The 20,217-nt window shown below is 47.9% G+C and overlaps 2 protein-coding genes across 4 annotated transcripts; one reads left to right on the top strand and one right to left on the bottom strand.

The window, feature by feature from the left end:
• Window positions 1-4,123: 4,123 nt before the first annotated feature.
• Window positions 4,124-11,015, bottom strand: map3k8 (mitogen-activated protein kinase kinase kinase 8). Of its 2 annotated transcripts, XM_067251845.1 has the most exons (8): window positions 10,787-11,015; window positions 9,951-10,287; window positions 9,438-9,608; window positions 8,384-8,645; window positions 7,017-7,123; window positions 6,254-6,406; window positions 5,208-5,454; window positions 4,124-5,014 (listed from the first exon to the last, which is right to left on the bottom strand). In XM_067251845.1, the coding sequence occupies exons 2-8, from the start codon at window positions 10,266-10,268 to the stop codon at window positions 4,890-4,892; spliced, it is 1,383 nt and encodes a 460-aa protein (XP_067107946.1). In that variant the 5' UTR covers window positions 10,269-10,287; window positions 10,787-11,015; the 3' UTR covers window positions 4,124-4,889. The 2 variants fall into 2 exon arrangements, with proteins under 2 accessions (XP_067107946.1, XP_067107945.1); XM_067251844.1 differs by lacking the exon at window positions 10,787-11,015 and having other exon boundaries at window positions 9,951-10,380.
• Window positions 11,016-11,341: 326 nt separating this feature from the next.
• Window positions 11,342-19,992, top strand: mtpap (mitochondrial poly(A) polymerase). 2 transcript variants are annotated; one of them, XM_067251921.1, is made up of 9 exons: window positions 11,342-11,495; window positions 11,803-11,969; window positions 12,190-12,423; window positions 12,647-12,868; window positions 14,119-14,330; window positions 16,131-16,357; window positions 17,366-17,458; window positions 17,585-17,658; window positions 18,886-19,990. In XM_067251921.1, exons 1-9 carry the CDS (start codon window positions 11,342-11,344, stop codon window positions 19,231-19,233), a joined length of 1,731 nt encoding a protein of 576 aa, XP_067108022.1. In that variant the 3' UTR covers window positions 19,234-19,990. The 2 variants fall into 2 exon arrangements, with proteins under 2 accessions (XP_067108022.1, XP_067108023.1); XM_067251922.1 differs by lacking the exon at window positions 16,131-16,357 and having other exon boundaries at window positions 18,886-19,992.
• Window positions 19,993-20,217: the final 225 nt, after the last annotated feature.

Below are 20,217 nucleotides of genomic sequence, written 5' to 3'. Positions count from 1 at the left end.
AGACTCGAAATGCATTCTAAACTGATTTGAGTTGTTTCATGACCAAGATCGACTTTTCTCAGACGAGTCGTGCGCCTGTCAAGTGCAGATCGGTCACAATTCATACGAGGGAGACGTGGAACATGTCAGGGTTCTTTGGGAACAACTTGTGTTCAGGTCGAGGAATGTCCGCATGTCAAGTCCGTCCCGGGGGGGGGGGGGGGGGGGGGGGGGGGCTTGATGTGCATCCAGCCACACAGAGCCTGTGGGCATCTCTCTCTCTCTGCCCATAGATCCTGAGCCAGCAGGGCTGGAGGGCGGGAATAGGGTAAACTCGCTTCTTAGAGAGCTGCTCCACGCCGTCCTGCTCGTCCCTCAGCTCAGAGGAGGGCAAGAAAAACAACCAGATGACACCAGAACGCGAGCGCGGCCAAGTCAAACACAGAGGATATGCATGCGCACTCACGCAAACACGCGCACACAACCTCACATTCAAACACGACACACGTCCACTCACACCCGTCCTAAATACAACACGCGCTCGCAGGCAAGGAACGTGCGCGTGAACTCGTTCATGCACACACTTACATGCACACACACTGACCCTGTAAACACAAACAAACACAGATAATTACACTTAACACATACACTCACACATCATCCTCGGAGTCAACAGACCCAACCAATTTCCAAGAGGAAAAAATAAACCAAAATATGAGTGAGCCATGCATATATAAACATTAGTAATATATGTATGGCAAACCTTACCCTCTGAATGTAAACCCTAGGGAATGAGTCATGCCCTTCCTCCAGAAGTTCATTCACAACACAGCAGGCCCCAACTGAGGGCCAGGGAGACACTGGGCCCTGCCAATGTTATGTCAGGGCACTAGGGGAGGGGATGGGAGGAAAGGAAAGGAAAGGAAAGGAAAGGAGAGGAGAGGAGAGGAAAGGAGAGGAGAGGAGAGAGAAGAGAGGAGAGGAGAGGAGAGGAGAGGAAAGGAGAGGAGAGGAGAGGAGAGGAAAGGAGAGGAGAGGAAAGGAAAAGAGAGGAGAGGAAAGGAGAGGACAGGAGAGGAGAGAAGATAAGAGGAGAGTGGAGGAGAGCTTCATTGTGTAAACGGCTCGTCAAATGTCACTGTTGGTGAATACCCTCCTGTCATGCTGGCCTGTTCTGGTAGCCAGGGCAGGGACCAGGCGCAGACAGGCACAGCTTTGTCAGACTGGCCGGGAACAGCGCTCCTCAGAGAACACATATTTGCATGTGATGATGGAGGCCTCTTCTCATTTGAATAGGGCTTTCTGGAGTCTCCAGGGTTGTCCATCTGAAAGGTTTCTGGAAGATATCCCCTAGTTTCGATTTGACAACTGTTAAACTGTCATTTTTCAAACATTTAAATGTTTACTTAATTTCTCACAAATAAACAGGAACATACATGGACACATACACACACACAAAGCCTAGGACACGGCATGAGCATATACTGTATGGAAATCATAAACCTGCGAATGATAAGTTATCCATGATTCTTCAGTACAGTACAGTCATGACTTGCAGTGTGTGTGTGTGGTGTGTGTGTGTGTGTGTTTAGATCACCGTTTCGGGGGGAGACAATGGCTTCATTGTGCCCAGTGGATTCCAGTCCAGCCTTGGATAAGCCTAGTACCCCTTTAGTGTAATACACATACATACACAAACACACACTCACTTGTACACGCACACCACACACAAACACACACACTCTACCTGCTCCTGTGGGACGTGGCTAATCTCTACGTGTCTATGTGAAGGATTTCACACCTGCCAGTTGAATTCTCTCTTTTTTTCGGATTCTCTCACTTTGTCACTATCTCTACAAACACACAGGTCATCAGTAAGCTTTGATACTGTCACAGATGAACACACCTATACTGTACATATTATTCAAGTTTCTGTTCTATGTGTATTTTCACAGTGGGTAGGTATGTAGACGTCTATGGAGAATATGTGAGTCATGCAGTATCTAGCCAACAGGTTTCTATATGAACCAGACAAACACTTGCTGTGGCGATGCTTGGAGTAATATTGATATTGCACAGAAATGTGAAATGTGCTTCGTCATTTCTGACATAACTGCCAGCACTATCATGCAGGGTCAAATGTACACAACTTGAATTCCTTGTCAGCCCTCCTTGCAACACAAAAGGATTGATAAAATATATACACTGAGATGGTGTCCCTGAATGCGTTGCGTAATACTGGGTGAAATCGTTTCCACAGTAATGAAGCTCTCCTCTCCTCCGCTGTAAAACTGATTTTCTCTCCTCTACATGTGTTCTTTCACCTGAAGATGTTACTGCAACCAGACGGCCGGCACAATGCTTGCACGTTTTTCATTGTCTATCTTTATAGACAGACCCATACTGCCATCTGTTGGACAAGACAGTCTTAAAACATCTATCTCTTTCAAACGTGTAATACTTCTTACTGACCACATAGGGGCAATAACCCACCACCTAACATGCTTTTTTTGCTCAATTTATCTTCTGTTTATAATTTTTGAATCCCCAGATTATCTTGGTTTATCCTGCATTTTGTTTTGTAATTGTTTTATTATTTCATGAGCCAATCCATGGAAGGATCCCTGATGATTAACAGGTAATTCTGAAATTGACAAATGTTATAGCAGACAATCAGTTCTATAGTCCTGTCAGGCCACAAAAGGAACCCTGCCAATTCACAGCAAGTTTTGCATATATGAACTTCCCTAGCATTGTGGCCATGTCTCATCTGCTATGAACACACACACGCACACTTAGCCTTAAAACCACAGTATGATTTGCTGTTGTGAAGAGTTCAGGGAATCCCTGCCACCCACCACCAACATCACCATGACGCCAGAGATACCAAATTCTGAGAGGTCCTTTGATAAGGAAGTGTTCGGATGCTATACAAGATAAAGGGTGTTATTCTATTCAAAACATATCGAAACCTACCTGACCTTCACTAATGTCAAACACAGAAAGAATGGAGGTTGTCATGTACTATGCTGTGAGTAGCTGATTAGAATTTAAACATATAATACTTAAATCAGTATCTACCATCTCTAGATGATAGGTAAGAGTTAAAGCAAAAATAAACTTGATTTGCAACTTTAAATTGCACTGTTTTAACACTGTGTAAGGCACTAATGTGTAGGATTTTAGGATTTATTTTATTTTTTCCAGCTGGCTGCCCTTTCATGGTCATACCCAAACAGATTTTAATTTTATTTTAATATAATTGAAATTGAAATTAGAGCTTAATACATGTTCATTATATTTATATTTTTCAACACAAACTTGTGCAACACAGATTTTGTCACATACTTAGACAACTTACGGAATATACAGCATGTTTTTACAGATACTTTTTAAGTATACATTGGGGAATACAGTTGACATAAACTCTGAAGAAATACCTTATTTATTTCACAGCTACTGTATGGGTATATATTTTGGTATATATATTGTTTTCCTCTGTGTCTGGTGTTGGGGTATCCCCAATGTGGATGGTGAGTGAGATGTTGGGTAACAACAAGCCCCACCCTCTTCAACAGGTTTAAACCAATGCACATTGGCGACATATTGTTCTGTTGTTGTTTCCTTTCAGTTAAATCAGAAGAGGATCTGGGAGTTAGGGGGTAAACACATCTATGATGTGGTCACAGCAGTGGTGAGAAGCTACCGTGGAAGCCAAAGTTCCCCCTCCCACTCCAAATCACCCACTTCTTTCCATTGCCAGACACTTACTTTGACCCTGTAAGTGAAATGTTTGTTTCATCACGGCACTTGATGAGATAGGAGTTATCTGCATTAGGATGAGGGTGTGTCTTCCATTGCACGAGTGGGCGTACATTTTTTTTAAGGCTTCCACTCATTACTGGGAAAGACGATGATGATATGATAATATGATCAGATCATTCATATATTGCATGCAAGAAATGTTGGTTCAGCATTTTAATAATACAATGATTAGCTGCTAATGACAACACATTCAATATATATATATATTATAGAATGATTGCAGCAATTTATTTAGGTATAAAAGTATGGTTTGCCTCAATAGTAGGTAGGACATAGAACATATTCACCATTAGTACTTAAAGATTACCAAAACACTCTGCAAGTGCCAGATTTGTATTTTAATGAATTAAAAAACAGTCACAGAGCTCAAACTGAATTCAAAAGGAACATTTCAATTTGACTACAACATCTCAATGGATGTACTGTACAACAGGTCAAAGGACATCATTTTATAACTATATGTTAATGAAAAGCATGGTGTGTAATATAATTTGCATAGCAATTACCAAAGAAAATATGTTCCACAGGAACAATTCCAAGGAAATCTGTGGAGTACTTCAAATAGATCAAACACACTATTTTTGCACAAGCCACAACACATCTCAATACAAATCATGTAATATGAACATGACAATGCTTAGAAAAATGTCTTAAAGTTTTAAAACACAAGAGAGTTTAACATTTCTACAAGAAACAACCTTGTACAACATTTATCTGAAAAATGTGTATCTGGGGTACATCATTCAATATTTTAAACTAAAGGAACTTGACTTTGGTCCATTTCATTGTACCAGTCCAGGCCCAGAGTTTATTATGCCCTCTGGCTGGCTCTAACATGATCAGTTACATCACAGTCTCTGATACATCTGAACTTGAGCAGAGGCTCTGACTGGGCAATTCCCGAGGTCAAAGCATTAGCATTTCGCTATGCTAGATGAATTAGCGCCCATGGAACATCAGTGCTCTCCATGAGCCCTGTTAGCTGTGCTAGCGTGTGCTGGCCGTGCTAGCGTCTGCTAGCCATACTAGCTCAGCCAGCTAACATCAGTGCTCTCCAGGAGCCCTATTAGCCACACTAACGTGTGTTAGCCATACTCCGAGGCCGGGGGTCCTCTCACAAGACTGTAGTAACCAGCCAGGGCCACTGGGTCGATGTACAGAGACCCCTTCCTCCTTGTGTGGCCAGAGTCCTCAGAATACAAGGAGGATTCTGGAACAGACCAGAAGAAAACAACAGCATCAGCATGAGTGAGGTCATAGAATGACAGGAACCGTGTAAAACATATAAACATATAAACCCCCCCTCACCCCCCCCCCCCCCCCCTCACCCCCCCACCCCCACCCCCCACCCCCCCCGCCTAAGTGTACATGCAAGGTGAGTGTGCCCCGTCTCCCCTGCCTACCCTGGGTGGTGTCTGGCTGCTGGCTGTGCTGGCGCAGCAGGGGGTGCGAGGCCTCCTCCATGGCTGAGTCCAGGCTCCAGCAGCGCGGCTGCTCCTCACGTGGGGGGTTGATGGCCTCCTCACGCAGCAGCTGGGAGGCCGAACTTCGCAGGGCGGGGTCCCTCGCCAACGCGCGCTCCAGGAAGGAGCGCATGGGCCGGCTGCAGTCCTCCGCAATGTCCTCCAGGGGAGGGGCCTGCTTGTGGATCTGAGGAGGGAGGGGAATGGGGGGGGGGGGAGCAGGAGGAAAGGGGAGGGGGAGCAGGGAAGGGAAGGGAATCACCCAAACAAAAAAGATGTGATCAGAAAGAGGAACAATGCCAAAGCAGAACCACTGATGCATATGAAAAGTGATTTGTGGCACATCAGCAGTCTTTCAGCTAGGGACAACCTCTAAACAGGTTATGCAAACTTCAATACAATCACAAACACACATCACCTCAGGTGTCCGGCAATGTGTCTAAAACCTGGTTGCACCAGTTTAATACAGAACCCTTTTATTTCAAGGACTGTGCAGAAATCTCTAATCCACTTCCCCTGATAGGCCGTGTAAGAGGAACAGAGTGCCACCATGAATCCAAATGTAAGTGTAAAATAAGGTCCAAAGACCATCCCAAACAACCTAGCGGCTCGTGATGAAAAGCATTTTTCAGAGTTGAACAAAAGTGCAGTGCTGGCTGGATGCTGGGGGCATGTACAGACACAAACACTCGCCTCAATCATGTTGCTGTTCGACGCTATAGGGTTAGGTCACATGATGAGGTGCTAAAATGAATCTAGGCTAGGTGGAAAGTGGAACTGGGTCATTAAAAAATATTTGCTGCTTTTATATTTAGCCTTTTACATTTGTTCTCTGAAAACAACTAGTAATACAGGTTCCCCCTTCCTTTCAGCATAGTTAAAGGATGTGACAAATCCATTCCACATGATGTGATAGTTGGTCTAGCCTGATCCACAGCATTCAGTAGCCAACAAGTTGCCGAGCAGTTAGCAGGAAGCCAACTTACTATGTAGAGGTAGGATGGGTAGGCAGTGCGCGGGTATCTCCTGACCCAGGGAGGACTTCCAGTCTGCATGTGGATGATTGTCGTGCCCAGACTGTAGATGTCCGTCTTGGTGTCGTGGCCGTGACACTGAACCACCTCCGGACTCATGTACATCTGGGAGAGGAACATACATCAAATGTAAGAAGTCTGAATTGATGTTAAAGGTTAGGGGTTTTAGCGGGGGCACTCAATGATTGACTATTTTCTTTATCTCTCTCTTTCTCAGACTCAGCTGGAAATTCCAGCCTGGTTCCTCCGAAGGTCAGGCGGTAGTGCTGGCTTCTTGTGTGTCAATTTGTTTGCTCCCAAGTTCTCTCACCTCCTCTCTCTCTCTCTCTCTCTCTCTATCTCTCTCTCTCTCTCTCTCTCTCTCTCTCTCTCTCTCTCTGTCTCTCACTCGCCATCTCTTTCTTTTATTCACTCTCCCTCTGAGCTCTCTCTTTCAGTCCCCTTCTCTCACTCTCTCTCAGTCTGTCTGCCCTGGGAATTTCCAGGCAGGCCACGAAGGGGCTATGACAAGACACACAGGCAGGGGGTTGTTGGGGCTGGAAGGGGTAGTAGTGAGAGGTAGCCTGGCTTGCCTCAGAGAGCATTTTTCAAAGCTTGGTTTTAGAGTCAAGTCGTTTTTCTGGCGATCTCAGGCGTGAACTAACCTCTTTCCTGTCTTCCAGTAAACACACCTGTGCGTGTGCATTGTGATGAGACAGGAGAACGGATGACTCACCTCTGTGCCCCGCAGGTCTCTGGGGGTGAACACCTTCTCTGTCATCTGCACCGTCAGACCAAAGTCCACCAGCACGGCCTTGTCCGACATCAGGACTATGTTGCTGGCTAAAGGGAGAGAAGAGGAAGAAAGACAAGGAGATGAGCTCCAGTTTGGGTTTTTTACCGAGGTAGTTCACTTAAGGGGGGGGGGGGGGGGGGGGGAGTGATGAGGGGAGATGGAAAGAGTAGGTGGAGGTGGCAGTCCTGGACAAACAATGAAATATCTACAGTAGACATGAACATTTTCCCTATTGATCAATTCAGCCACGTCATCATAAAAAAGGACTTTGAAACTAAATGAATTGTATTTTTGTATCGTATCAGGAAACAGCTTTGCTCCATTAGGCCAGATATGAGGAACTGGGCATTAGAGGCAGTGACAATAATGCTAAATCAATCTCTGCTCTGATCCGTCCTCCATTGCTTTTTACTGAGTTCCAGGAAAAGGGAACATGCAGACTATCTAAACAATCCCTGAGAAAAGCAAACATATGTCATGTGTTTTGGCAGATCCATAAAAAGCAGGCCTTTGTGGAACCTCACGCCCCCCTTATATTTGACTTCACTGATTAAAATGACATTTTTAGCTGGACACGCATAGAAAACTTTACAGCCACAAAGATGTTTTTGTAGTTACTCACTCAGCCCCCTTCAGCACTCTGCATGTTCTGCAGGCCGGAGGAGGGACTGACTGGAATTTCCAGAGACCATAACAGCTTCAGGCCAAGCCCTGACTGGCTGAACGACAGCTCCACAGATTCATATTCCCTGTGTTGCTGCGGTTCCTCAGACGCACAACCCACTGTTCTAGCCTTCTAGCCTTCCTGTCTCAACCAAAGTTCCAGAGTTCCAGACAACCTGGAACGTCCTGTCTTCCATCCAATCACAGTAAGAAGCACTGCTGGTAAGAAACGATCACCGACAATTCAGACCACAGCTTCCTGTTCCTCTGAGGGCCCCACAAGGAGAGCACAGATACCATCTGATTAAAGCAAACTCGTGGTGTCTACAGTTCCACCACCTCCCAGATAACCCTACATGGTCATAACGGACATTGAGCGAGAGAAAAGAAGACAGAAAGACAGACAGACACAGAGATAATTCCTTGGTGTTTACAACGCTACTTCCTGATGTCTGAAACCCTATATGGTCCTTCCACATGCTCTATGACGTTTGACGTTGACAGGAAAAAAGGCAGAGGCAAAAAACGTTAGGTGGCTGCGACAGAACAGGCGTGGTCTGTGGCTGCGGGGGTGGAGTGTGTTTGTGTCTGTGTGTGGGTGTGTGTGGGTGGGTGGGAGGGGTGCTCCATCTTGTATTACGTACGTTTGATGTCGTGGTGGATGACGTTGTGGGAATGCAGGTATTCCAGGCCTCTGAGCACATGTTTGGTCACCCAAATGATTTCAAACTCCCTCATGGGCCCACAGCTGTCCAGTTTCTCCAGGACGGAGCCGCCCTCGCCCGCCTCCATGAACAGGTGCAGGTTCTGGTCCCACAGCACCGCGCCGTACAGCTCAGCGATGTTCTCGTGACGGAACCGCGCCTGGATCTCCACGTCAGCGGGCTTGAAGTGCTGTATGGGGATCTGGGTAAAACAAGACATGGAAGTAGTTTACAGCACGCCATTTATTCAGTCCCGTTAGCTATTGTTTATTGTCTATAACAAAAGTCTATTGTTTCGAATGAACAGGGAATACCATCTGAATGCACCAGGTAAACTGCTATTAGGCCAGAGAGGAATCAACCCTTTATGGTGTGGAGGGGATTTTTCAAAGGCAAGTCAACTTTCACTTTTCACCGGTGTGGTCACTCTGCATGTTTACTACACTACAAACCGACCAAGCTGGAGACAGAACAGGAAGACACTCCCATCCTGCGAGTGAAAAATCCGCCTTTGTAAGTCAAATTAAGACCACTGCACTGCCCGTGGATACCGAATGCAGATGACTGGAGACTGTTGATGTAAAACCTGAACCTGTGTTTACAACTGAATGACTGTAAGGGATTTTTGTCCCCAAGACACTATCTGTTTGTCATCCCTAAGTGTGAAGGGGCTTTCTGTAGAGTTTCCTGTGTGTTTGTTCACCCTGTCTGTTGTTCCTTTTCGACTGGCTTCAGAGTCATTTCTGTGTTACACAACAATAAAGTGTTTTTTTTTCTTCAGTTCCAGTGTAAATGCAATGGGTTTTGGTTTGTTCTTGCATAAGTCACCTGACATTTGAAAACGGGGTGCGAAACCCTGCCAACACTGTTAACCGCTTTTACTGTTTGCTTGGAGATTAAAGATGATGCTGTTCAGCAGGCGAAAGGATTCCTGGCAGACTTGGACTTTTACCTCACTAATCAAACATGCCAGGCATTCCTTGGCTGAACTCACCAGTTTACAAGCCATTCTTTTCTTGGTCTTGGTGTCCTGGGCGAGGTGGACTTTCCCAAACGAGCCCTTTGGCACCAAGCCCGATCCGGGATTTTTGTACGTCAGTTTCCATGGAAAAAGAAGCACATCCATGCCGATTCGGTAGCGCTTGTTCCTGATAGCCATGTCCTTCTGTCAACAAAACACCCGTTGAAATTAGTTCACTCCGGCATTATGAAAGTTGGCAAAGTCTATTACAAAGACATTATGCACATACATTGAACATTTGAGCAGACAAATTAAAAATATATATATATTAGTATTAGGTACACTTGTACCTTTAGTATAGTTAGACCACATGTTTAAGTTTTAGGATTCCTATATGTTTAATGTATGCAGCTTCCTGGCAAAGTAAATTCCTTGTCTGTGTAAACTTTCATGGCGAATAAAACCCTTTCTGATTCTGATTCATGTAGCCTGCATAATGCTATTGTGGTACACAATCTGACAACTATAGATTCTCTAAAGTCTCACCTTGTTGAGCAACACACCCATCTCCTCAGGCAGGTGCTGCAGCGCATCCAGCTGCATGTCAGAGATTAGATTGACGAAAGACAGCAGGTCCGTCACCGTCCCGTAGCGCACGCCACCGCCGTTACCCTGGCAACTCGACCCTGAATCCATAGTCTCCTCATGCTCATACATCTCTTCCTGGGACATACCCTCGTCAAAAGACTCCCCTGTGTCCTCTTCCTCGGCGTTATAGAGATTCTCCACCGCGTTTATGATGTCCTCTAGGTTCATGTGCACCATCAGGAGTTCTATTCCGGAGTTGTCGTATTTGTAATCCATTTTGATTATTTGCCCGGTTCTAGAAAGCGATACTGGATATTAGTTTCATGACAGAGATTTACCCATTTCGCAACGATTGTTCTTAACATGTTCAATATGCAGGAGTGTTGGACCAACTGACGCGCTGCCTGTCTCCGACTGCAACTACAGCTGTAGTAGGAGGAGCACAGGCAAACGAATTGGATTCCCATGCAAATTAAGGGAATTTCACAACAACCTGGGAAGCCCCTGAGCCGTCCCCTTATTTTCTCCGTATCCAAACATGGAGTTGATAAGCACACGGAACAGTATCCAGTCCTTGCATATGCACAGCCAATGCTATAGCCCATATCACCGGCCTTATGCATACCACACTTCGAAGCATGCGTTGAAAAACTAAGCGATACATCGGTTTTATGCATAACTTCGAAGCATGCGTTAAAAAACTGAGCGATACAGTTCAAGTGATTTAATCCCTGCATTAATACCCTAACCCAGAATAGGATAATAAGATAAGATACAATTTCTGTAGCACTTACCTTGGTCAGTTTATTAATCAGAGGTCCGATCCTGCTCACTAGATTGCGTATGTGAGCATTCAGTAACTGAGCAGACTTGAACTGTAAAGAGAGGAAGTGCAACCACTGTGACGAACGTCAGGGTGTTTCATGGAAGAAATATTTGGCGTGTTTCGTTTTCCTATTTCCATTGTTTCCCCCGACAAGAGACAGCCCGATTTCTTTCGATCTACGACTTGCAGTTCATCAACTTCCATTGAATACAAATGTATTTCCCTATATCTCCTTGACTTGGCCCATGCATACCTGGTCTAGACTGCTATTGCATTACTTTTCATCCCATTATCGCCTGTCTCTCTCTCTCTCTCTCTCTCTCTCTCTCTCTCTCTCTCTCTCTCTCTCTCTCTCTATGTCTCTCTGTCTCTGACTCTGTCTTTGTCTCTGTCTTTGTCTCTCTCTCTCTCTCTCACACTCTCTCTCTCTGAATATTACGATTTTTCATAATTTGACTCCTCTCTCCTGCCATAGAACACAACAACATGCGCATGCGCTGTTTCCATTAGTCTCCGTGCAACAATGGCAGCCTCCTTCGGTGTGTGCAGGTTACACATGAGTGGAAGGCGAAGCCTGTCAAAGTGCCTTCAAACGTATGATCTACTTGTTCGAAGACAGTTCGGAAAAAATAACGTAGCCGAACAAGCCAAGACATTGAATAAGACAGATGAATTTGGTATGTGTCTCGTTCTGCAAGGGACTGTCCAGTCCATTACGGTTATGACATGCCTTCTGAGAAAACGCAGCTATCTTGTTAGCTAACAAGATGAGTTAGCTTAAAAACATTCACATTTATGACGTTTCTTACCACATTAGATAGAAATCTTATAGCACTAACCAGCAAGTTAATAACATTGAGTTTACAGTGATACAATTTGCGTTGGACTTCTAACGTGACTGCATGGTGCAGCCCCCGAGACTCACAGCTTCCACAGTGTTTATTGACTGTTTGGTTTGGTGAATTCTGTCCTCTACTTTCACAGAACCAAAGGATGGGCTCAAGTCGTTTTATGCGGTCTTGGAAGAGAGACAAGAGCAAGCGGAAAGATCTGTTCTCATTAGCTGTCAAGCCAAAACCAACGAGAAGAAGTTTATGAAGTATCTTTCAAGACATGGACCAATCAACAAATGTTTCTTTTATGAAAGCTATGTAAGTTTTAGAATGATTAGCATCAAACAACGTCTGCAATGCCATACTTTCATACAGTATACACGTTGCCTTAAAACACACATCAGTAAACGTTTTATGTTTTTTCGTCTAGTGTTGCTTCGCTCATGGGATGGTATGCTTCAGACACTGTATGTAATTAGGTAAATCATTAAACGTCATCAACGTAGTATACATCTTGTGTTGCTTCTGTGCCCTTCAGAGTACATATGCGGTGGTGGAGTTTGCCAACAAGGAGAGCATCACATCACTTTATGAAGGGACCGCAATCCCCACTATCAATCATGAAGCCATGGTGCCTTTCAAGTCCCGGCTGCTCTCTCTCAGAAGTAACGGCCCAGCAGACCAGTCTGACGGCCAGTCGCTTCCCCAGTACCAGCCCCAGACCACCATCCCCATCAGTGAGCTCATACAGAGGCTATCCAAGGAGGAGAGTGTAAGTGTGGGCAGTTACGGCTGACATGGTATTCATTCCGTGGATCCTTTTGTCCGAAGTAACGTACAAATAGTGCAGATAGCGGGGACAGCATGACAATCAAGGATCAGATCAGATGTACATAGTTCTAACTGTTTGGGAGTACACTTTATCGAGGGGCCGAGCTAGAGCTTTCCCCGGGGAAACCTCATGTTTGGGTTGTTGTCTTTGTCGTGGTCTTCAGATAGACCAGCAGATGCTGTCCTTGACGGCGATGTACCAGCTGACCGAGGAGAACATCTGCCTGCGCTTCCTGGTGTGCTCGCTGCTCCAGGACATCGCCGCCGCCTACTTCCCAGAATGCCTCATCCGGCCGTTCGGCTCGACCGTCAACGGGTTCGGCAAGCTGGGCTGTGACCTGGACATGTTCCTGGATCTGGACCGGATCAGTGGGCGGAACGTGAAGGTGAGGGGCGGCACCAGGCGGCACACTGCGTCCTCTCTGTCTCCTTTCACCTCCCTCTGGTCGGTGATGTCAAGGCACCAGGATAGGGGACCTGGAAGAGGCGGTACAGCCTAGTGCAGGATGGTGCCTGGCCTTTTCAGCACTACACCGGGGGGAGAAGAGTCAGTACTGTGCAAAAGTCTTAGGCCTCTACATTCCCCCCCCCATGAATACTGTTCTGTATTTGTGTGGCAGTCTAAAAGTGCAATGTTGAGAAACATTTTGTTTAGTCTTTGCATGTATTTCTCAAAGCATTTTTGCTTTATATATATATATATATTTTTTTTAATGTTATTTGCACTTAATACTTTTGCACGTACTATATTCATATACTGTACACACACACATACACACACAGCGCACACACACACACACACACACACACACACACACACACACACACACACACAGGATGTTTACTGAACATACAACTAAGAAATATGAGGTTGTATCTTGTTAAGTCTTATCTTGTTGTTTGCTTTCTTTACAGTCAGTTGTCTTGGTTGTTCTTGAATGCTATGCAACTAAAAGGGTAGTAGGATCGTTTTAAGGGCTGTGTAATCTGTTCAAACAACAGATGAAGGTGTTGATGTTTGGCTGGGATGTGTAATAGTGTATCTAAGATAAAGGTCCGGATAGACAGATTCCGGTAAATTGTCCCAACTCTGTTTTTTTGTTGCTGATAAGTAAAAAGGAGCATTTGTTTAGTTAAAGTGGGAACTTCTATTCAGTCTAATTGGTTTACTTTGATATGGCGGGAAAAGCCGATTCAGAAGTTTCATCACAGCTCATTGATTAAGCACAGACACACACACACACGCAGAAGCACACACTGGCCCAGGTGACTGATGCGATCACAACAAATCCTCATGTTTCCTTCCAAGCAGTACAGGTTGAATAGCACACCAACCTAACAACTAACTATGCCAGCTTACTGTACGAGCACGGGAACGGCATTGTTAAAAAAACACTTCCTTCCTGTTTCCCCAAAATCCCTCCCATCAAATGAAAGCAGATGGCTGCGAAACAGTCAATAAGAAGCCTTGAATTGCATGTATGTGACAGATACATTTTCATTGAAAGTAGCTATTCATTTCTTTGTTCCCAAAGCTACTTGCGGTACAGGGGAGATTTGAACCTGTGACCTCGCGCTTTGCTGTCGAGCGCTCTAACCACCGAGCCACCCCCTTGTGTTTCCCCTCCGTGCCCAGCCGAAAGCAGGCTATTCCCTGGAGTTCCAGTTGAAGAGGGCCAACTCCGAGCGGGCCGTGACCCAGAGCATCCTCTCGGTCATCGGGGAGTGCGTGGACCAGTTTGGGCCGGGCTGCGTGGGGGTGCAGAAGATCCTGAACGCCCGCTGTCCCCTGGTCCGCTTCGCCCACCAGCCCTCGGGCTTCCAGTGTGACCTCACCGCCAACAACAGGTAGGCTGGATGCACGGTGGCTGGATTATCACCTCTTATCTGATATGCTGCCTGTGACCTGGCGCTTATTGATCCTGGATATTCTCATATGCATGTTTGATCAGGCTCACATACAGTAGAGTGGAACATTGAAGACCGCTAGTTAGCTATTTCGATTTTACATTTGTTTTCGAATGTAGGCTAATACAACGTTTTTTTATTTCATTACAAATGATATCAGTTGAACAATTTGATGGGAAGTTGAATCTTTGAAAGTGTACATGCGTTTCAGAATAGCTTTAGTATTTGGTACGTTTCCCTTTTTTTTTGTGGTTCAAAACCTGATGACACTGAATGCTTGGCTTTCGCAGTCTTCAAATCCCCCATTAAATGTTCAGAGTCGCGCCGACGTTCAGCCCCTGCCGTCCACACACATTCTGACACACCTGTTCAGCATTAGACAGCAACCAAGTGGGATTGACCCTTTGACGACAGAAAGAACACCGAACGACGAGGACACGAAATGGCAACAGAACTGCTGTTTGTGCCTCACGTAGTTGCACGCTAGTTTTGTGGTTGGAACCTGAAGACATCTTGGGCCCATTAGCATTTCACAAGCTGAAACTACCGTGAACCGCAGTGAGTTACTTGATGCATACAGCCACATGTGGCCACCGGAGAAGAGAGAACGCGCGAGACAGAGAGAGAGAGGGAGGTTATCTTGTTTTTATTTCACTTCCCTCTTTCTGCCTCTGAGGGATACTGTGGTCTCAGTTGTCTGAGTGAGGCACACACACACACCACACACACCTGCAACGTTCAGAAACCAGCGTTTCAAAGAAAACGGAGGGTAGCCACCAAGCTAGTGTGGGTGGATCGGGGGGGGTTTCACTCGTTGGTCGATGCTTTCCTGTTTGCTTCTGTTCAGTCAGCACAACAGGAAGTAAGGGTTTTAAGTGCCTTTTGGATACTATTAAAACCTATACCGTATTTTGCGGACTTTAAGATGCACCGGAGTGTAAATCGCATTAGTCCAAAAATGCGTCGTGAAGAGGAAAAAACATATAGAAGTCGCACTGGACTATAAGTCGCATTTATTTAGAAATGTATTTCATAAAATCCAAGACCAAGAATAAACATTTAATCTGGAAAGACCAGCCAAACGATGAAAAAAATTGTGACTTATAGTCCGGAAAATACGGTAGTTTGGATGGATAAATTGAAAACAGCCATGCAACCAGCCACTTCTGTCAGGTCAGAGATGATCTCAGGCAATTCAAATGGTTTAAGTACATACATGCACACAGTCCACACACATGCTATTGTACAGATTATACACAATGAATCATATGAACTCTCTTGTGCAATATCAAGGACATGAAGCAGCTATTGGCTGTCGCTTTAATAATGCTGGTAGTGGATGCAGAGTAATGAAGGGCTGTAGTATTGTCGTCCTAGAAAGGTCACAGTCAGGATAAACACTGCCCTCTAGTGATCATAGGGAATACAGCACCGTGAGTTTCTTTTCCTTTTACCCCCCCCCTTATCTGCTACGCACAGTAAAGACTGGCATCTCCTCCAGTACATCTTTAAGAAGAGGCAAATGATGAGGAAGGACATGAATGGACAAAACAATGAATGTAGGAGTTGAGAAAACACTTTATGGGGTTCAACGTCTCGCTGTTTCGATCTGGAGGTCAGTCCAGGGTAGCTAGGCGGACTTCCTTCTGTCTCGGGGGGGGGGATGTCCTGGAGGAACGGTGAGGGCTTCCCCCAGCAGTATTCCCCTGACCCGTCCGCCGCACACCGCTTTGTCCTCAGGGTGGCGATGAAGAGCTCCGAGCTGCTGTACCTGTACGGGGGGCTGGACCCCCGGGTTCGCCCCCTGGTGTTCAGCGTGCGGTGCTGGGCCCGGGCCCACAGCATCACCAGCAGCATCCCCGGAGCCTGGGTCAGCAACTTCTCCCTGACCGTCATGGTGCTGTTCTTCCTCCAGAGACGCAGCCCCCCCATCCTGCCCACCCTGGAGCACCTCAGGGGCCTGGCAGGTAGGCCCTCTGGTGCTCCCCTCCCCTCTCTGGGGCCTCTGTGTGTGTGTGTGTGGACGTCCGACCGGGCCGTCTCGACGTGTCCATAACGAGGGCACAGGGGATCCCGTTTGTTTGTTTTTTTGGGGAGAGAGGAGGACATTGGAAAGAGATGGGGGGGGGGGGGGGGGGATTCTGTGTTTATTTTGGTTTGACGTGTCTGATGAAATTCCTGGGAGGATTCTGATAAACGTTGTTGGAGGTTAAAGACTTTGGGCAGGGCTGGGGTTGTTTGCCACAGCCCACTGCTGCTGCCTGTGACCCCCCCCCCCCTCCCAATCCTCCATTCTCCCCGGCCTCTCCTTGGCTCACAGAGAATAGCCGCCCAAGAGCAATCTATCGTCCTCTTAGACCAGACACTATCACACGTAGTGCTTACAGCACAATAAAGGCCCCATCACTCTGGCATCCCCCCGTTTCTCCCTCCCTCCCCAATACGAGAACACACACACACACACACCGTTCCACGGGGCATCCATTTGAGATGCGCCTGCCTCAGGTGTGACCCCCCCCCCCCCCCCCCCCCCCCTCTGACATGGTCAAGGAGGCTGGCACGGAGGGCTTTGATGGAGAGCCAAGGACCCCACAGGGACACGCGCTGTCTGGGTCCATGTCCTCTCCCTCTCTGTTTCTCCCTCTGTCTCTGTCATTACCTCTCTCTCTGTCTGTCTGTTTCTCTCTCTCTCCCTCTGTCTGGTTCTCTCTCCCACTGTCTGGTTCTCTCCCTCTCTGTTTCTCCCTCTGTCTCTGTCATTACCTTTCTCTCTGTTTCTCTCTCACTCTCTCTCTCTCTCTGTGTCTTACTGTCTCTGTCGTTATCTCTCTCTGTTAATCTCTTTCCCTCTCTGTCTCTCTCAGTATCTATCTCTCAACCTCTCTAAGCGACGCCATCCATCAGAGTGGTTGATGCGTGTCGTCCGGGCTGCCATTCAGTGTGTCTCCCCCCCCTTTCCCTCTCTCTCCCCCGAGGCCCCGGCGACAGGAGCGTCATCGAGGGGAACGACTGCACGTTCGTCAGCGACGTCGGCAAGGTGCAGCTGCAGAGCAACACGGAGACGCTAGGTGGGTTCGGGTGCCCAGACCGTACGGTTACTGGCCGCTCCACACACACGCACACACACTCTCACCACCGTGTCTTCTCACAGCAAAGGACTCGAACGTTGTCTTGTTTTCCCCTCTGCTCCCCAGCGACACTGCTGCAGGAGTTCTTCGAGTTCTACGGCTGCTTCGCGTTCAACCGAATGTCTATAGACATCAGGAAGGTGAGACCCCCTCCTCCTCCTTCCCCCGTGCACAGTCCCCCCGCCCCCCCTCCCCCAAGGCCCCCTACCGGGGGGAGATGAAGTGTGCGTTCTCTGGGATGACGTCAATCCCTCGCCTCCAAACCACAGCCGTCAAATAGGAGAGAGTGATTGATGCCCGGCCCCCGCCCCTTTCAGCCCGCTCCACGATAACGGCATCAGCCCGCTCAGCGCAACAACAACCCACAAAAAAAAAAGGCCGCTTGCTAATCCAACTCAGACTCTCTCTCTCTCTGTTTGTTCGTTCGTTTGACGCGTTGGTCTTTCCCCCCCCCCCCCGCGCGCGCGTGCACCCATCTGGGCCTGTCCCGAGCCTGGAGGTGTAGTAAGATCTTGACCCCGGGTCAGGGATGACTTTCGTGGTGGTGGTGGGGGGGGCGGGGGGGGGGGGGGCGTGTAGACCCCGCGTCCCTGGCCTCTGCCTGTAGCCTTTCACCAGCAGGGAATCTGGCGTAAATCATCTTTACTGTGCACTGTGTTTCTCCCTATCTCCCCGTCACTCTGACTGATGTCTTTATGCTGCTCTCTGGCTGATACCCGGTCTAGATCCCTTCCCCTCATTCATTCATCCTGTTTTATAGCCCGGCTTTAAACAAGGCATTGAGCCCTCCCCCCCTCCTCTAAGATTCGGCCCTGACCTGTCTCTCTGGGTCACGTGACAGGGGTGGTATAGGATCCAACCGCGCGACAGGAAAGTACAGTGCAAAAGAGGGGCCGGGATGGCCCGCTGTCACGGGGTCACACGGGATTGGTCTGCCGTTGGAAGGGGACCAGAGCAGATTAGGAGAGGGCTGTTTTGGCCATCTCATCGTTCCCCCCCCCTCTCTCTCTCAGTCTAACGGGTGAATCACGCGCCTCGTTTTCCAGCAGTGATTCTGTCAGGCTGACAGTTTGATGAACGAGGCACGGTGAATATGTTAACTCACCTCGCGGCTGCTAATGCCACAGGATGATGCTTTAAAAGCTCCCTGACAATTTCACACACACACCCACACACACCCACACACAAACACTCAAATGACATGCACGCCCAGATATGACAGCAAAGACCTGAGCATGCTGGGTTGAATAAGATAGCTTGACCTTTACGTGTGTGTGTTTCTGTATGTGTTTCTGTATGTGTTTCTGTGTGTGTGTTTCTGTGTGTGTGTTTCTGTGCGCGTGTCTCTGTGCGTGCGTCCCGCCCAGGGGAAGGAGCAGAACAAGCCCGAGCCGTCGGCGCTCCACATCCAGAACCCGTTCGAGCCGACCCTGAACGTGAGCAAGAACGTCAACGCGGCCCAGCTGGGCCGCGTGGTGACCCTCTGCCAGGAGGCGGCCTGGATCCTCCAGCAGCAGGAGTTCGGCGCCCCCCCCGGCCGGGAAGCCAGCCCCGGCGGGGGGCGCGCCCCCTGGGGCCTGGCCGCCCTGCTGCTGCCCTCCAACCAGGCGGGCCGCACCACAGGCCGCCAGAAGAAGAGGATGGAGCCGGCCAGCGCCAGGATCAAGAGCCTCCTGGAGAGTCTGAAAAGCCCGGCTCAGAAGAAGAAGAGCTAGGAGGGGAGGGAGGGTGACCAGGCTCTCCACCAGAGGTCGCTGTTCACACCGTCCGTCATCGGACCCTTTAGTAGAGTGGTGACAGGCCACAAGCGGCACTCTCTTCCTGGCCCCCCCGGGGGAGGGCCGAGGCGGTACGGCGGACTCCGCTACGTGACTCTGCGACCGAGCGGTTTCGTAATTAGCAAACGCTCTGTCTCCGTGGCGACGACACCACTGCGCATGTTAGACGTGCTAAAACCGAAAACCTTGCACACACTTATGTCTGTATTTTACTTTGTTTAGTTAGGAAGTACATGTACATGGCTTGTTGTGTTGTCAAATAAATGCCCTTATACAGGACGGACTTTTAAAACTTCACTGCAAAGCGGGAAAATGATTTTGTGCTGACGTTGATTCAAGTAGGTCGAAAAGACGTCGTCGCCGTGTGCTCCAGATGTATAACGTTTCGGGAACGAACCGTTCTCCGCTCCAAAAAGGAGGACGCGACAGAGCTAACGTGTTTCTCCGAAGAATGTTCCGACTCTCCCAGTGCCCCGTGCCGTCGGTCAGCTTGTCTTTGGATGGGGCCTTGTGGTGGGGCTGAAGAACGTACTGACCTTTCCCAAAAAGCTACTGGTTGAGCAGGCACGCTGTGAAACTGTGGACAGGCACATTCCGTTTCAACACAAGCCGCCTAGTAAACAGAGACAGAGGTTTCAACTTGGTTTCCAGAGCTTGCTCGAAATGCCGGAACGCCGATCGTGGCGTCCCTGATCAGTTTTCACTCTCTTCGGGACATTGCATTAGCAACTTAACCCCGAAACGCTATATTTCTCCAGGTATTTTTCCAACATTTTAGAGCCATGATAAACAAAATACTATCATCTTCCGTTAGCTTAATTCTTTGGCACTTGTGTGTTGACGAATGTATGCGTGCGTGGTCTGGGTGTGTGCTAGCGCGCGTGTGTGATGGTGATGGGGAAAGTGTGTGTGTGTGTGCGC

The sequence above is a fragment of the Osmerus mordax genome, chromosome 15 (genome assembly GCF_038355195.1).
Source record: "Osmerus mordax isolate fOsmMor3 chromosome 15, fOsmMor3.pri, whole genome shotgun sequence".
Taxonomy (NCBI): Eukaryota; Metazoa; Chordata; class Actinopteri; order Osmeriformes; family Osmeridae; genus Osmerus; species Osmerus mordax.
Note: the sequence above shows the minus strand (reverse complement) of the source record. Positions and strands in the feature narration are given on the sequence as shown.

Coding starts and splice junctions, on each gene's coding strand:
- map3k8 (XM_067251845.1), bottom strand. CDS start 10,268: ATGGATTACAAATACGACAACTCCGGAATAGAACTCCTGATGGTGCAC. Junction 9,609..9,950: donor TGGGTGTGTTGCTCAACAAG/GTGAGACTTTAG, acceptor TTTTGTTGACAG/AAGGACATGGCTATCAGGAA. Junction 6,407..7,016: donor GAGACCTGCGGGGCACAGAG/GTGAGTCATCCG, acceptor TTCCTCTCCCAG/ATGTACATGAGTCCGGAGGT.
- mtpap (XM_067251921.1), top strand. CDS start 11,342: ATGGCAGCCTCCTTCGGTGTGTGCAGGTTACACATGAGTGGAAGGCGA. Junction 11,970..12,189: donor GTTTCTTTTATGAAAGCTAT/GTAAGTTTTAGA, acceptor TGTGCCCTTCAG/AGTACATATGCGGTGGTGGA. Junction 16,358..17,365: donor GCACCTCAGGGGCCTGGCAG/GTAGGCCCTCTG, acceptor CTCTCCCCCGAG/GCCCCGGCGACAGGAGCGTC.